This window comes from Citrus sinensis, chromosome 5 (assembly GCF_022201045.2).
Source record: "Citrus sinensis cultivar Valencia sweet orange chromosome 5, DVS_A1.0, whole genome shotgun sequence".
NCBI classification, from domain to species: domain Eukaryota; kingdom Viridiplantae; phylum Streptophyta; class Magnoliopsida; order Sapindales; family Rutaceae; genus Citrus; species Citrus sinensis.
In genome coordinates, this window is record NC_068560.1 from 14,094,693 (window position 1) to 14,110,672 (window position 15,980).

At 34.9% G+C, this 15,980-nt stretch overlaps 1 protein-coding gene across 1 annotated transcript; it reads left to right on the top strand.

The window, feature by feature from the left end:
- Positions 1 to 262: 262 nt before the first annotated feature.
- LOC102630280 (aspartyl protease AED3) lies at positions 263 to 3,055 on the top strand. The gene is made up of 3 exons (XM_006465687.4): positions 263 to 862; positions 1,249 to 1,723; positions 2,523 to 3,055. The coding sequence occupies exons 1-3, from the start codon at positions 395 to 397 to the stop codon at positions 2,879 to 2,881; spliced, it is 1,302 nt and encodes a 433-aa protein (XP_006465750.1). The 5' UTR covers positions 263 to 394; the 3' UTR covers positions 2,882 to 3,055.
- Positions 3,056 to 15,980: the final 12,925 nt, after the last annotated feature.

The window sequence follows — 15,980 nt, forward strand, 5'->3', positions numbered from 1 at the left end:
ACCTTAATTTTTTACCACCAAATTATAAAAATCTAAAAAAAAAAGAGAATTTTTTTTTTTAAAATTTAAATTTTAAAAAGTCGCTTAAAAAGGTCTTACTCTTTCTTAAACTATTACTTGTAAAAACACAATAAAGATAGATCAAATTTTTCGGTAGTGAAGATATGTAGCAAAGATACCATCTCTAGGTAGATTTGACATCATGTGGGAGGGGCCAGTCTACAAAGGCAAATGCAAATGGAGTACAGTCTGTTAGCGAAGACTCTCACACACTCACTGCTAGATCCTCATACATCCCATACTTGCTCTCCTATATATATAATCGCACTCACTCAAGCTCTATCACTCAACTCACAAAAACCCAAAAGGAAGAAAAAAAAAAAAAATCAAAGCCATGAAACCTCAACTAGTCTTCTTTCTAGCCTTCCTTTTCTTGTTCTCCCTTTCTGAAGGCCTAAACCCTATATGTGACACCCAAGACCATAGCTCAACTCTCCAAGTTTTTCATGTTTTCAGCCCATGCTCTCCTTTTAAGCCGTCAAAGCCACTTTCATGGGAAGAAAGTGTGCTCGAAATGCTGGCCAAAGATCAGGCACGGCTGCAGTTCTTGTCCAGCCTTGCTGTCGCCAGGAAATCTGTTGTGCCCATAGCCTCTGGCAGGCAGATCACCCAAAGCCCTACTTATATTGTTAGGGCAAAAATTGGGACACCGGCACAAACCTTGCTCATGGCCATGGATACTAGCAATGATGCTGCTTGGGTTCCATGCACTGGCTGTGTTGGCTGCTCTTCCACCGTTTTTAATTCTGCTCAATCCACCACATTCAAAAACCTTGGTTGCCAAGCTGCTCAATGCAAGCAGGTAATTAATTTTTATTTCTTGTGATATATCTCAACTATTATCAAATTAATGTCAACAAATCCATTAGAGATGTTAATTAATACAATTCATTGGCATAATTACATCCTGGTGGCGTTAGAGTTAATTATTAGACCATTGCAGCACTAAGTCCCTCCATTGAACGACAAGCAGTTCTTTAATTTTTTAATTTTTTAATCGTTTAGATATAAAGTATATATCTTTATCTATGGGGACAAAGCAATTATGTCATCTTGTGACTGAAAGGTTCACGGGCAATCATAAGTTAAGAAGCTACAAGTTAAAGTCAGTTTTCCTCCGGAATGACACTTTGCACATCACAAGATCATATATATTCAAACACTAACACATTGCACGTGAAATTACAGGTACCCAATCCCACCTGCGGGGGTGGCGCGTGTGCATTCAATTTGACCTACGGCAGCTCCACCATTGCCGCAAACCTCTCACAGGACACTATCTCCCTGGCCACTGATATAGTCCCTGGTTACACCTTCGGCTGCATCCAAAAGGCCACGGGCAACTCGGTGCCGCCCCAAGGCCTGTTGGGCCTGGGTCGTGGCTCATTATCCCTTTTGGCACAAACACAGAACCTCTATCAGTCCACTTTTTCTTACTGTTTGCCCAGCTTCAAGGCACTTAGCTTTTCTGGGTCATTAAGATTAGGACCCATTGGTCAGCCCAAGCGGATTAAGTATACACCATTGCTTAAAAACCCAAGAAGATCATCACTTTACTATGTTAATTTGTTGGCCATTAGGGTTGGCAGAAGAGTTGTTGATATCCCACCTGGTGCCTTACAGTTCAATCCCACAACCGGCGCTGGCACTATTATTGATTCTGGTAAAATTGTTAATACATACATACACACACACACACACGTCTATATACACATACATCGAACGCCCACACTAGAGAATGACTATATACATATATAGATCTGTATTACCATATGCGGTACTTTTAATTCCATGTCTAGAGATTGGTTGGTCCAATTTTGTAGTCTTTTAATTGGGACAAACGAGTGGCAATGAAACAGTTTTTGAGTCAACTAATATCACATTCATAAATTTTAGTGCTTTGCATTTAGGCATCAACTTTACGCATTTTAATAATTCGTTTTCACCAGCGCTGCTGCAACTTATAAGATTGGCAGAATTCTACGAATTTGGATCGAATTCGAGATCTCCGCCCGTTTAGGATGGTATTAAGTATGAAATTTTGTTGAATTATATACCTCTGACATATCGGTCATATTTATGTGACAAGTAGTTTTAAAATTAATATATATATATGTAGGTGTATGACATGTCGTCTCTTAGAGAATCTATAGCTCATCCGGATCAGATTCGAGATCCCAATCGGATCAAGACATATGAAATTGTGTTCTAATTATCAATTAGGATAGAATCATGATCGATAAATTCTGGCCATCCGATCGCGTTGCCAACCCTACTAACTTATTTGAGTGCAAATGTAATTTGCTCATACATTTGCACTCATGACCATTTAAATTTAAGTAATAATTGAGAGTAAAAACTAGCATATAGTGAGTGAAATTTCTCATTATCATTCAAACCTTAGTAAAAAAAAAAAAAAGGTTTCCACTACTAATTAATTTTTCATTTTTTTGAGTAATCAGGCACAGTTTTTACCAGACTGGTGGCGCCAGCTTACACCGCAGTGAGAGACGTGTTCCGTAGACGCGTAGGGAGTAACTTAACAGTGACATCCCTAGGCGGATTCGACACGTGCTACTCGGTCCCAATCGTTGCACCGACAATCACGTTGATGTTCTCAGGCATGAACGTGACTCTACCACAAGACAACCTTCTAATCCACAGCACTGCAGGGAGCATCACATGCTTGGCCATGGCTGCAGCTCCAGACAACGTCAACTCAGTGCTTAATGTCATTGCCAATATGCAGCAACAAAACCACAGAATCCTCTATGATGTGCCCAATTCAAGGCTCGGTGTCGCCCGTGAGCTTTGCACTTAGATATAGAATTGTGAGATAAGTTTGTACTTGTTTTCCCTTTTTCTTGTGGGTCCTGTAATGGGTAATTTTAGCCGCGTGAGGTTTGTTTGTCATTATTTCTAATTAACTTTTTATGGGAGGAATTGTGGGGACTCTAATGAGAACCAAATAAAATTATTTTGTACCTTTTTGTCACGGGTTCTCTGTATTTCTGTCTCTTTCTTTTTTGGATTCATCGATAAGAAAAATGGAATATGTATTGTTGATTGGTTCTACTTTTGTCACGGGATTTTTGCAGGGTTTTCAGCAGTTTCTTTTCATAAATTTGGGTAAAATTTCTGCCCCATGCTGGTGAATTCATGCACAAAGTTGGTAGGCAGTTTACAATTTGTTTTCTCTCCCATTCATTCTTCAAATAATTTTTATAATTCAACAATCTTATTGGGTGTAAATTTAAGTTTTTTTTTTTTGGGTTAAGATCTAGTGACAATATTGCGCTGTTTTTTTTATTAAGATTTAGTGACCATATTGTGCTGTAACCGTCATTACAGCGATTTTTTTTATTTAAAAAAATTGAAATGTGGTCTTCTTCATAATAGCTGTGATGTCCAATTCGCAAAACATCCCTTGTAGCTAATTAGACCTTAGGGTGTAAATTTATTTTTTCTTATTTATGTGGTTAGGCATTGTCCTAAGTGAAGCTTGAGTGTTAGGCATTGTTCTAATTGTTCTAAGTATTATAATTAAGATTAAAGTGTTTATGATCTAATTTAACTAATTTCACCCTTTTACTGGAATTTGCTAATTAAAAAAAAATCTAATGCAAAGAAATAAGTCAAATAAATTATAAAAAAAAACACAAACAAAAAAATAAAAAATATGTAAAAGGAAGGCCAACAGATTCTCGTGAAGTATAAGCACCCATGAATTAAAAAAAGAGGGCAAAACTTGAGAAGCAACTAAGACCATGAAAACAATAAGGAAGAAAGCCAATCATATCTCCAAGGTTGACTTAAATGTTCACGTAGATTCTCTTAATTCTAGAAATAGTCATACCGACTCTTTTTTTTTTTAAAAAAAACTATTTTACCATTTGATTATGGTAAAAGATTTTATAATAAATATAAATACAATGCTAAAATAAAAATAATAAATAAAATAACATATAAATACAAATAAAATATTAAAATAAATATAATTGATCAAATTACACATATTTATCATGCAAATTAGGCTATTATCCTCATGCCATATTTTATTTATACTTAAATCAATTAATCCAAAATTAACTTTAAAATTTATGCTAATATAAACATAATATACAAAAATAATATGGGAAATATTATAAATAAAACATATAACAAAGACTTTGTAAGTTATTTTGAATGTTAAATAGTAATATAATTAATTTCTAAAATAGATTTGTATTAATATTAAAACATATCTAATAGATTAATAATGTTAAAATAATTTTTTAAAATTTATATTATTTTATAGATTTTAGTATTATATATGCATTTTATATTAAGTTAATTTTTTGGTTGTTATAATTGATATAGTTGATAAAAAGATGTTTATATGACCATTTATAAAGACAAAGAGGTCAGTATGACCATTCAAATAAATTTTTAGCATATGGATGATCTTTTCAAAATAATAATAATAAACAAAAAAAAAAGGTTAATCGGATTATCTTTTTTGTGAATTAGCTATTTTAAGTCACTTCCTTACTTTTGAAAACCTCAAATTTTCCTCTCATTTTTGTTTAGAAGAAAATAATTTCATTTAACTTACCCCCATTTTTTCCTTATCTCTTGAATAAAAATGAGGATAACATGAGGTTTTCAAAAATAAGGGAGTAATTTTAAGATAATCAATTCGGAGAAAAGTAATTTGAGATTTACCCAAAAATACATATTTCTAAAAACAAAAATGATTAGTAATTTGCTTATGACCAGTCAATGAAATAAGATTTCCCAAAACGGTTAACACAAAGGATACTCCACCTATAAAATGCGCTATCATTCTATGCACACTTATAGTTTTTTTGGGATTAAGGTTGGGTAGCTGTAATTATTGTGTTTAGAAAAGTGTTTCTTGTAGCTTGGAAGCTAAATTGATTTGATTTTATACATGAATGATAAAAACAAATATCTTATCTTTACTAATTTTGTTGAAATTATTATTTAAAAATTTTAATTACTACATAATATCGACTTTTATTTTATAATTATAATTTGTTTTGCACAGTAGCTTTGTAACTTTTAAATTACAACACCTCAATTACAAACAGAACTTTAGCAAATCAATTTCGCTTATAGAGATAATCTGCATGCCATTTACAGAAGCCATCCTCCGGAGCCTCTCTCATCCACGGATGTCCACAACACTCAATCGCTACAGGTATAATAAGCCAACTTCTTATTTGACTGCTTTGTTTCGGCTTGAATTGTGCTCGTCCTTGACAAACAAAGCAAACATTGATGCTTTACATAAACCTTGTGGGCTAAATTCATCTTGGTGTGTTTTATTCTTAAAGTGATAATACCCAGCGTCGGCTTTTATGAGGGATCTTTTCTTTTTATTTTATAATTTCAATACTGAAAAAAATATTAAAAAAATTCAAAATTCATTCCGTCTTTAATATTTAAATTTCAACAATAATTAAAAAAATTATAAAAAATTTCAAAAACAAAACCTAAAAAAATTTGTCAAGAAAATATTTTTTTCCTTCCATTATAATCATTATAAATAAACAAACAAATAAATAAGAAAAATATTATTTTCAAATAAAATATTCAAAATGATAGAATATAGAAAAAGTTGAGATAATGAATTGATGACTAGTTAATAGATATAGCATTTTAGAAATAAATTTTTCCTTTTTTAAATGAATCAATGAATATAATAATTTTCTTTGTTGAGAAGAGATCAAGTAATTTTTTCATCTACTGATTTTTGAGATTATAATGTTTTTAATAGAAATTAAAGACTAAAAGTTAAAAATTAAGATGTTGAATAATTAAATTCTTTTAGGAAATTGAAAAGGTAAATATTTTTTTTAAAAAAGACTAATAATGAATGAATTACCTATTAAATAATATTATTAATTATATCTTTTTAACGTTAAGGTTAATAAATATAGATTTTTAATTAAAAAATCTTAATTGTAGGATGATTAGCAATTAGAAAGATTCCTATTTCCTACAATACGTAATTTAGAATTTTTTTATTAATTAGAGAATTAATGGTCAAAATCAAATAATTCGAAATAAGGAAATATTAGAAAAAGAGGCATTCTCAAAGTATGAGCCAACCGCCTTATTCGTCTATATCTAAAACCACCATTGATAATACCCAAGAAAATCTTGAAATAAGTAACTAAGTAAGCATGAGTTGCTATCTATATCAGAATACAGGAACAAAAATAAAGAAATACCATAGTCCTCATAATCAAACAAAAATCACTAAAAATGATTGAATAAAATGCTTAAAACATGTTAAGAGTGATGTCAGCTGCTAAAATTAGATCTTTTTAGCAAATTACGGCTTCATTTGGTACTGCTGTTGGGTAGTTTTGGCTTTTACACATTGTTTGTTTAACACTTGTAACTATAGTTTGAAAGCAAGGATGATTTATAATTTATCTCACATCTGTTTGAGAATCAATATTCGCTCCACAATTAACTTGATGCAGTAACCTGATGCAGAAGCTGGCACAACAGAGATATGCAATCTTAATAATATAAACACCAAGAATTCCACTGAATATACTATCAAATTTGGAAAGTTGGAATTGACAAGCCATCTTCAATTGTGGAGAAATTTTGACCCAAGACTGTTGACCTTGAAAATGAAAATAATTAACCTGAAACGAGAAAAAGTTTTAGAGACAACAGTGTGAAGCATCCCCTAATATAATGTGGTTTCTTGTGAAACCTAAATTGAAAAAAAAAAATGATAAACTGCTGTTACCGGGCAAGGATTGATGTATAATCTGCACTGCTCTCTGTGGCTAAATATCAGGAAACTAGGCGACAGTGATATATGATCAGAGTCAGCCATCTATCCTGGCATCATTTTACTGTTAAATGTTCGACAACGTAAGGATCCCAACCTTTCCCATTGCTACGTCACTCGTCTACTGGATGTTGAATGTAAATTCACTTATTACTCTATTCTACCATTTTATAAATTATTGTCATATCAATTGGAACTCAAATTGAAATCCAAATATTGGGATCCCTGGCACTACTTTAAATGTTATTCCTCAAATATAGTATGCTAGCACCAAATATCAAACCAACCGAGCAAAAGACCAGGTCTGTTTATCAGGTTAGCTGAAAGCATCTCCTCAGTGTTCTAAGTATCTACCAGTATTCTAAATATCTCCTTCTACATGTAATCATCTTTGTCACATATTCCTATTATAACTCCACTATGTAAATCTTGTTCGATACATTTTAATATGGTATTAATCAGAGGAAGTAACCCATCTTTCTGGAATTTTCTTTCTCTTTCCATAGGAATTGTATAAAAGGTCAACAATTTACATCTATTTGCAACTTACAGCAGCTCCACCTTACATACCAAATATTGGACAAAAATAAAAATCATTACACCCAAGATGCATCTGCATGAAATAGTGATATGTATGAGGAGGTAAATGCATGAATCACAAAATAAAATATCCTCAATAGCATGTGTATTAATATACATCTCATGGAATGTCCAAGACATTATTTGAAGCTGTATTTATAAAAACATAACACATAAACAATTGATATCCAAAACTCGTAATAATGCATCGATTGAATGTAAAATTCACCGTTAGTTCCCCTCAAAATCCAGCTTCTTCAATAGCTTTGCACTGCAACCTCCTAAACTGTTTCATCATTCTCCCAGCCTCCCTTAAAGAGGATAACAATTAATTTATGACTTTTGAATTGCCTTCAATTGTTTCATCACATTTTCAAACAATACAAAATTCCGTACAAAATTGTTTCTGTTATTTCCAATAAAATGTTAAATTCAGAATAATCTGTTATATTTTAGTAATGCCAGATGACTCCTAAGAAGAAGCCTTCACATTCGGGAATCAACAGAACTGCCAAAGATATTTTAAAGTTAAAAATAAAAAATGCTATAGAAGATTTTAATAATTAGATGAAATCTAAAAGCAAGTAGCAGACTCAACCACAGTAGAAATGTCACATAATTCAAGATTCATATGTAGATGTTTCAGATTCAGGGGGCAGTAAATTGGGCATGACAGCATCCTCAAACAAGTATAACACTATAAAGCAGTAAACAACAAGTGTGCTATTTAGCAAACAAAAGCTCCAGTAAGAAAGATGTTGATTCAGTTGACCACCCTGGGAAAAAAAATCTCATTTCAAATCGCGTCTCTATCTTTTTGTTGCTTCTGGCATTTAAATATTCGATTGGAAAGGAACCCAAAAAAAGTTTTTTGGAGGTCTTAAAAAAGTAAATCAATTCTTTAAGACAAAAATATTGACACATAGACATGCATATCCAGCTACAAGATGACAACCGTTTTCTTACTGTTGCCGATGCCGACCTATACGGGCCACCAAATCAGACATACCACAGTGAACGAATGCTATATATATGCAACGTAATATATATTATATAACTATAATGTGAGTCAATTTGCGAGCTATCAAAGAATGATGACGATGATCATTGGTGCATTTTCAAATATGAGAATGGTCATTATTGCACTTGATTATGAAGAAATAATTTATTCAATTAATTTAATTAAATAAAGAAAAAATCACTCATCGACTAAAAACAAAATAACTGGAATAAGTTTTGTTGAACTAGTTTGACCATAAATTCTATATTCATTCTGGGACATTCATAATTTTTTTTTCCATTTTCTATCACAGTACTAATTACTTCACAAGTTAATTATGCAAAATTATTTTTCTTGATGTAGATCAAGCCAAAATGAAATAAAAAGATATTATTATGTTATTGGACATAAATGATATATCATCAAAAGTGGATTCAATTTTCTATTTTATACATACTTCATGAATGATGCAATATCACCTTATCTTACAAATAGCTTTGAAAAATATAAAAAAGTATAGTTTTTCAAAATTTGATTTTGAGAATAAGCCTTATTCTTAATAAAACTTCACATATATCATCACTTATATTACATAAACCCAAAGCTATTATTATTCAATTTAGAAAAAAAATCAACAAATATATATATATGGTAATAATTATTACAATGAATTCTTATTTTACATTTGTAGGTATTTATTTTTTTCAATAATTCTTATATTGATTTACTTGTTTTACTTTTTATTTGCCAGTCTTATGTTTCATTTACATAATTTATATCTTATTTTACACTTAATTTACAAGTTCTATACTATATTTGTAAGTTTTTATTTTGTTTATCAATAATACTCCATGTTGGTGGTATGTTCACCCACTCATAAAAATAAAAGATATTGAGGCCGATATGTCAGGAAGCTCCGAAAACCTCGGAGGAGGCAAAAACCCTAGTTTCACGAGGTTTTTTCACTGCCGTTGTAGGCGATGCATTCAACAAAAAAGCTCGAATGAGGGAAGAAGGCACGAATGAGGATAATCCACCGTTGGTGACTTATAAGGAAACCCTAGTTGGAGATTCACATTTTAGGGAGGCTGGTTTTGGAGGAAGTGAAGCAGACTGGGAGTTTGAGGAGGGTGATGTGCTTGAGAATCATGATGGAGTAATGCCCTCTATAACCTTCTCGGCAAGGATACAGGAGAAACTAATTCAGCCATGGAAGAATTCGGTCATGGTAAAGTTGTTGGGAAGGAATATTGGACATAAGGCTCTTTGTGCTCGATTGGCTAGTATGTGGAAACCTTCTACGGGTTATTCGGTAATTAACTTCGAAAATAATTATTTGCTAGTACGATTTCATGCTGCAGGGGATGCCTTGGATGCTTTGACGAAAGGTCCATGGATCATATTAGGCCATTATCTAATTGTGCAGCAATGGACGCCTGACTTTGATAGCACAGTTACGGATTTTGAGCATGTCAATGTTTGGATTCGGCTACCTGACCTAGCTCTTCATCTATATCATAAGAAAACCCTTCACAAAATTGGTCAAGTAGTTGGGGAAGTCATCAAACTTGATGACAATACTGAATCGTCGACACGAGGTAAATTTGCAAGACTTGCTGTTAGGATCTCTCTTGCAAAACCTTTAGTCTCTCAAGTCGAACTGGATGGAAGGGTTCAAAAGATTGAGTACGAAGGGTTACTAGTCATTTTTTTTAAGTGAGGCAGATATGGTCACAATAGTGGGGATTGCAGTGAGACCACACAGGATGGGCAACCTGGAGGAGAAGAGAGCTCGGGAAAAGACAAACAGCGAGGAGATGTGAATGCACTACAGGAGGATGAAGGTTGGGGGCTACCCACCTTGAACCTTTTGGACCTTGGATGGTTGCTTCAAGGAGGGGTTGTAAACCGACTAGTGGCAAGGAAAATGTGGGGGAGCTGAATCGGAATAAAACGTTTCAAGGAGATAATGTCTCACAATTTCAAGTTTTAGACCAAATTCAGGAGGAGACCTTTAATCGTGTAATCCTAGACCTTCATGTTTTGGTCGATGCATATCCAAAATTCCAAGCTACCACTAGTAAAGACTCTGGCAAGATACCAGCCAACGCCAAGCCCTCAAAAAGTGCTAACTGAAGGCAATAAATGAAAAAAAGTTATTGCTGTTATACAGAACCTACCCAAGGCCTCCACATCAACCAAACCCTTCCAAATGACTGATATCACCCATATGCCATATATAAGCCATAAAAATGACGTAAACAATATAACCCATGCAAACCCTAGCATCATCCCTTGCCTTTTTACCCATGCAAATTCCACTGGCCATGTTATAGCTCCCATTCCAACTACCTTAGACCCAACCAAACATACTGTTGTGTTTTGCTCGCCTCAGCTGAATACACATGTGGAAAAAAACCATGTTAACAACACTTTGGCTGAAGACGAGTTATAGGAAATACAAATTCCACATTCTCCAAAACTAAATGACCCCCCGGACATTATGGATGGTCCTGATGATGAGGGTGTTGAGAATGTTACCAGGGGACTTGCTTTGATAGAAACTGATGCAATTAAAGATGCAATGTCTGAAGGTGAAGAGTCAATGGTGGAGGAAACGCCCGGGGCATGTACAAAGCAGGTTCATGGGCAGTCGATATAATGATCATTTATATCTCTATGTTTATTTAGTCATGACGATGTCGGTAATGTTTTGGAATGTACAGGGAGCGGCTTCCCAATCTTTTAGACAAACCTTTAAGACCATTATTCAAAGCTATAAACCGGCCATGATTGTGGTTATGGAATCGCGAATTAGTGGGTGTAAAGCAAATAATTTCATTAAGACAAGTGGTTTTGATCGATCTCATAGAGTGGAAGCAGTAGGATTTTCGGGTGGAATATGGCTGCTATGGAGGGATCAATTTGATGTAGAAATTGTTTTTAATCATAAGCAATTTATACACCTTAAGCTTATGATTACTAATGTGCTAATCTCCTGGATTACAACAGTGTATGCTAGTCCAGTTCCTGTTATCCACCGTGAGCTCTGGGATAATCTTAATCACCTGGCTATTACTACCAATAACCCTTGGATTGTTGGTGGTGATTTTAACTCGATTCGTTTTCCAGGAGAGAAGATTGGGGGGTCGTCTACGGCGAGCGGTGTTTGTAAAAATTTCAGCAATTGGTTTCAAAATAATGGGCTTCATGATTTGTAGTTTAAGGGTCCCAATACACTTGGTCGCGTGGTTCCCTTTCAAAGCCACTTGATCGAATTGTCTGTAATAAGGCATGGTTTTTACAGAATCCTAATGCTTTAGTTTTACACTTGCCAAAAGTTGCGTCTGATCATCGCCTTGTGCTGATTCGATTTGATCAAAGTCCCTGCAACAATAAGTCTTCAAAGCTTTTCCGTTTCATGGCTGCTTGGCTAGCATATTTGAGGTTTATAGATTTTATGTAGGCTAATTGGAATAATGAAGGGTCCTACTATCAGGTGGTTTCAGAGTTTACCCAACAAGTGCAGTACTGGAATAAGAATAGATTTGGGAATATTTTTCGAAGGAAGAAGGTTTTGCTGGCTAGGATTAGAGGAGTTCAAAGAGCTTTAGAATGACGACCTCTCCGTAGGAGGTTTTGATGCAGAAGGAGCTGTTAGGACTACAGAAGTCGAGAAGGGATTGAGTTTTATTTGGTGATTAAAATACTGCATATTTTCATAAAAAAATAATTATTAGACGACGCCGTAATATGATAGATGCGATTAAGGAGGAGGATGGTCGGTGGCTCTATGACATGGACGATATTAAAAAACAGGCTACCAATTTTTTCTCTAATCTATACACATCGGACCAAGGGATGTATAAGCCATATCAGGTTTGTGGTGCTTTCCCGCTAATTGATGATTCCAGATTGGCATCCCTAACTACGGAGATTGAGGAAGGGGAAATTCGGCATGCAGTTTTTAAATTAGCCCACTTAAGGCGCCAGAAGTATATGGCTTACATGCGATTTTTTACCAAACCCAGTGGCATATTGTGGAGGAGTTGTTTTGCAAGGTGATAAATGAGGCTTTTCGAACTCAATGCATTCTTGATGAGGTTAACAGGACTGTGTTGGTCCTCATTCCTAAGATGGAACACCCTAATTCTTTTAGGATGTACCGTCCTATAAGCCTTTATACAGTGACTTATAAAATAATTACCAAGATTATAGCTAATAGATTGCAGGAGTTACTCCCTGATATGATTGGGCCCCATCAGACCAGTTTTGTTCCGGATGGCCATATCACCGAGAATATTATAGTTGCGCAGGAGATTATCCACTCCATGAGGCGGAAAAAAAGGGCGCAAAGGTTTTATGGCAATAAAGGTGGATTTAAAGAAAGCGTATAACAGGCTGAGCTGGCATTTTATTCATGAAACTCTTCAGGAGCTGAAATTACTGATTATGCTCATTAATCTTATTATGGCGTGCATTACTACATCTAGGATGAATGTGCTTTGGAATGGCGAACTCACTTTTGAATTTAGTTCGGGTAGGGGTGTCCGGCAAGGTGATCCACTTTCACCATATATTTTTGTGCTTTGTATTGAATGTCTTAGCCATGTGATTTCTAGATCGATCCAACAAGGTCATTGGAAGCTAATTCGGTTAGCGAGAATAGAAACCCCTCTAAGCCACTTGTTCTTCGCAGATGATCTACTGTTGCTCTTAGAGGCATCAAGTCAACAAACTATAATTATTAATGAGGTTATGGATGATTTTCTGCTAGGTCAGGAGCCAAGGTTAATAAATTAAAAACCTTAGTTTATTTTTCTACCAATATATTGGATATGGAGGCATCCATAATTGGCTCGGAGTTGGGTGTCACAGTTACTGACAAATTGGGGAAGTATTTGGGGGTTTCTTTGTGCCATAATTGAATGTTGAAGCAAACCTAATAGACTATTATCGATAAGGTTGATCAACGACTTTCTAGATGGAATGCTTCTCATCTGACATAAGCGGGACGCATTACTTTGGCGCAATCAGTATTACAAGCTATTCTTGTATACACAATGCAAACCACCAACCTGCCACAAAGTATTAGAGTGAAGATTGATCGGTTATGTAGGCGTTTCATTTAGAGTGGTTTGGCTGATCATCAAAAAATGAGTTTGGTCAATTGGGATATGATTTGCACTCCAAAATACAAAGGGGGTCTCGATTTTAAAAAGCTGGATATCATGAACCATGCACTTCTTATGAAAAATACATGGAGGTTGATTATTGAACCAACAAAGCTCAGTAACCAAGTTTTGTTAACTAAATATCGGGTTCAAGTGGATGAGGTTCCTACAAGCTTGCCTACTCGATATGGTTCTCATTTGTGGAAAGTAATGGGAAATATTTGGGAGAAAATGCGATTCGGAATTTGGTGGACCATTGGTGATGGGGAGAAGGTTAGGTTTTGGTGGGATTGTTGGGTGACAACTTTGAGACCCTTGGCTGATTTTGTGACACAACCAATTTCAAATACTTTACTTAGCAAGCAGGTAGTTGACTTTGTTGATGTAACAAGAAACTAGAATTGGTCTTTGTTTAGCCACCTGTTGCCTACTAATATCATTTTAAAGATTGCTTCAGTTCATCCACCTACAGCTTCTCATGGTGCTGACAATTACTTTTGGGGAGCTTTATCTAATGGAATGTTTTTTTGTAAAATCTACTTATGAGCTTTTGGATGATTCTATTGGCGGTGGAGTTCATAATTTTTGGCGTTTGGCTTGGAGTTGGAAGGGCCCTCACAACATCCGAGTTTTTCTTTGGCTCTTCTTGTATGGTCAGTTGAAAACTAAAAAAGAGCTTCATAAGAGACATTTGGCTGTTTCAATCCATTGTGATAGATGTGGAGGACCGGTTGAGGATATTCTTCATACTCTTCGTGACTGTGTTACAGCTAGCAGGGTATGGTCTCATCTCTTGGCTACGCATCATATCCCTAGTTTTTTCCTTTGTTCTCTTCACGAATGGCTTCAGATGAATTTGGGGAGGAATACAAATGCCGCAAGTCATGAGTATTGGAGAGTGTGTTTTGGAGTGGCAGTGTGGCGACTATGGTTTTGGAGGAATGATGTGCTTTTTAATCATGGTTCATGGGATAATGGTTTTATAGCCACAGACATAAAAGCTCAGAACCATGAGATTTTACGATGTATCCACCAACCTTTGCTTGTAAAACAACATCGAGTAGAGACACTGATACGTTGGAAAGCTCTTATTTGGTCGTATGTCAGTTTAAATACTGATGGTGCCAAGAAGGGGTCTGAATATACTGGGGCTGGTGGTTTAATATGAGATTTCAATGGAAATTGGCTCATGGGATTCATAGTTAACCTTGGAATGTGTTCAGCCCTCTCGGCTGAGCTTTGGGGCCTATTGCATGGCTTGAGAATGGCTTGGGATCATGGCTTTAGATAACTTCACGTTGGAGTCGATAATAAGAGCATAGTGCATATTTTGGACCAGGCACAATGATAACTCTAGGAAATGAGAGTTATTACATAAATTCTAAACTTAAATCAAGATCACTTAGAGAACAAATAAGGTGTTTTTATTACATTTTGGTTATATTTTACATAAACATTCATTTTAGTTGAGTCTTAATAAGTTTTGTTTGAATCAAAGTAATTTGTGCTAAAAACAGGTGCATAATTGTAGGTTTTCAGAAAGTCTTAATTCATGAGGGATGGTGAGACATTAGATGATCATTAGAGAGGAAAAAAGATGGCCGCAAAAGAAGTAAAGCACAATCGGGAATAGTGCAGAGTTGTAGCGGATGTTAGAGTAACTAGTGCTGTAGCAATCTGGAAGCAATGCAGGAGAAAACACAGGCGCGGGCCAGCTGCAGAATCGCGATCTGCATGTTTCCTAATTTAACTCATGCAAGCCCACAGACTTTTATGTTACCCTAATTTGCAGTATAAAAGGGAGGCGTGCACGACATAGAAGGGCGGCAAGGGAATTATCATTAGAATAATTAGAGAGGAAATAAGAAGAAGATCAGAATTAAAGATTACTGTTTTGGCAACATTGAGAAATCTAGCAGACTTATTTGGATTTGTCTTTCACCGTGCTCAACTTATATTTATCTTCTTCCTTTGATTGTTCTGATGTATCCCGTGAACAACATATTTATGTTTGCTTTTCTTATTTAGAATATGAACTAGATTTACTTGTAGTTGAGTGACAAACAATCCAATGGGTTCTTGACTGTTCTTATGTGTTGTTATGTCATTGCTGTAGCATTGTACTCTAGTAGCTATTATTAATATAACTGTTATTTCTGTTGACCACCTATTTAATAGTTCAAGTTAAGATAGAGCCGCAAAAGGGCATGTCTTAGTGGATATTATTAGAGTATTACTTGGTCTTAATTTAAGTTTCCTGGATTAAGTTATCTTGAATTCCATAAGGGCTATACTTGAAGTTAAGATTTGTGACACACTAGACATTGGAGAGACTAAAGATCATAAT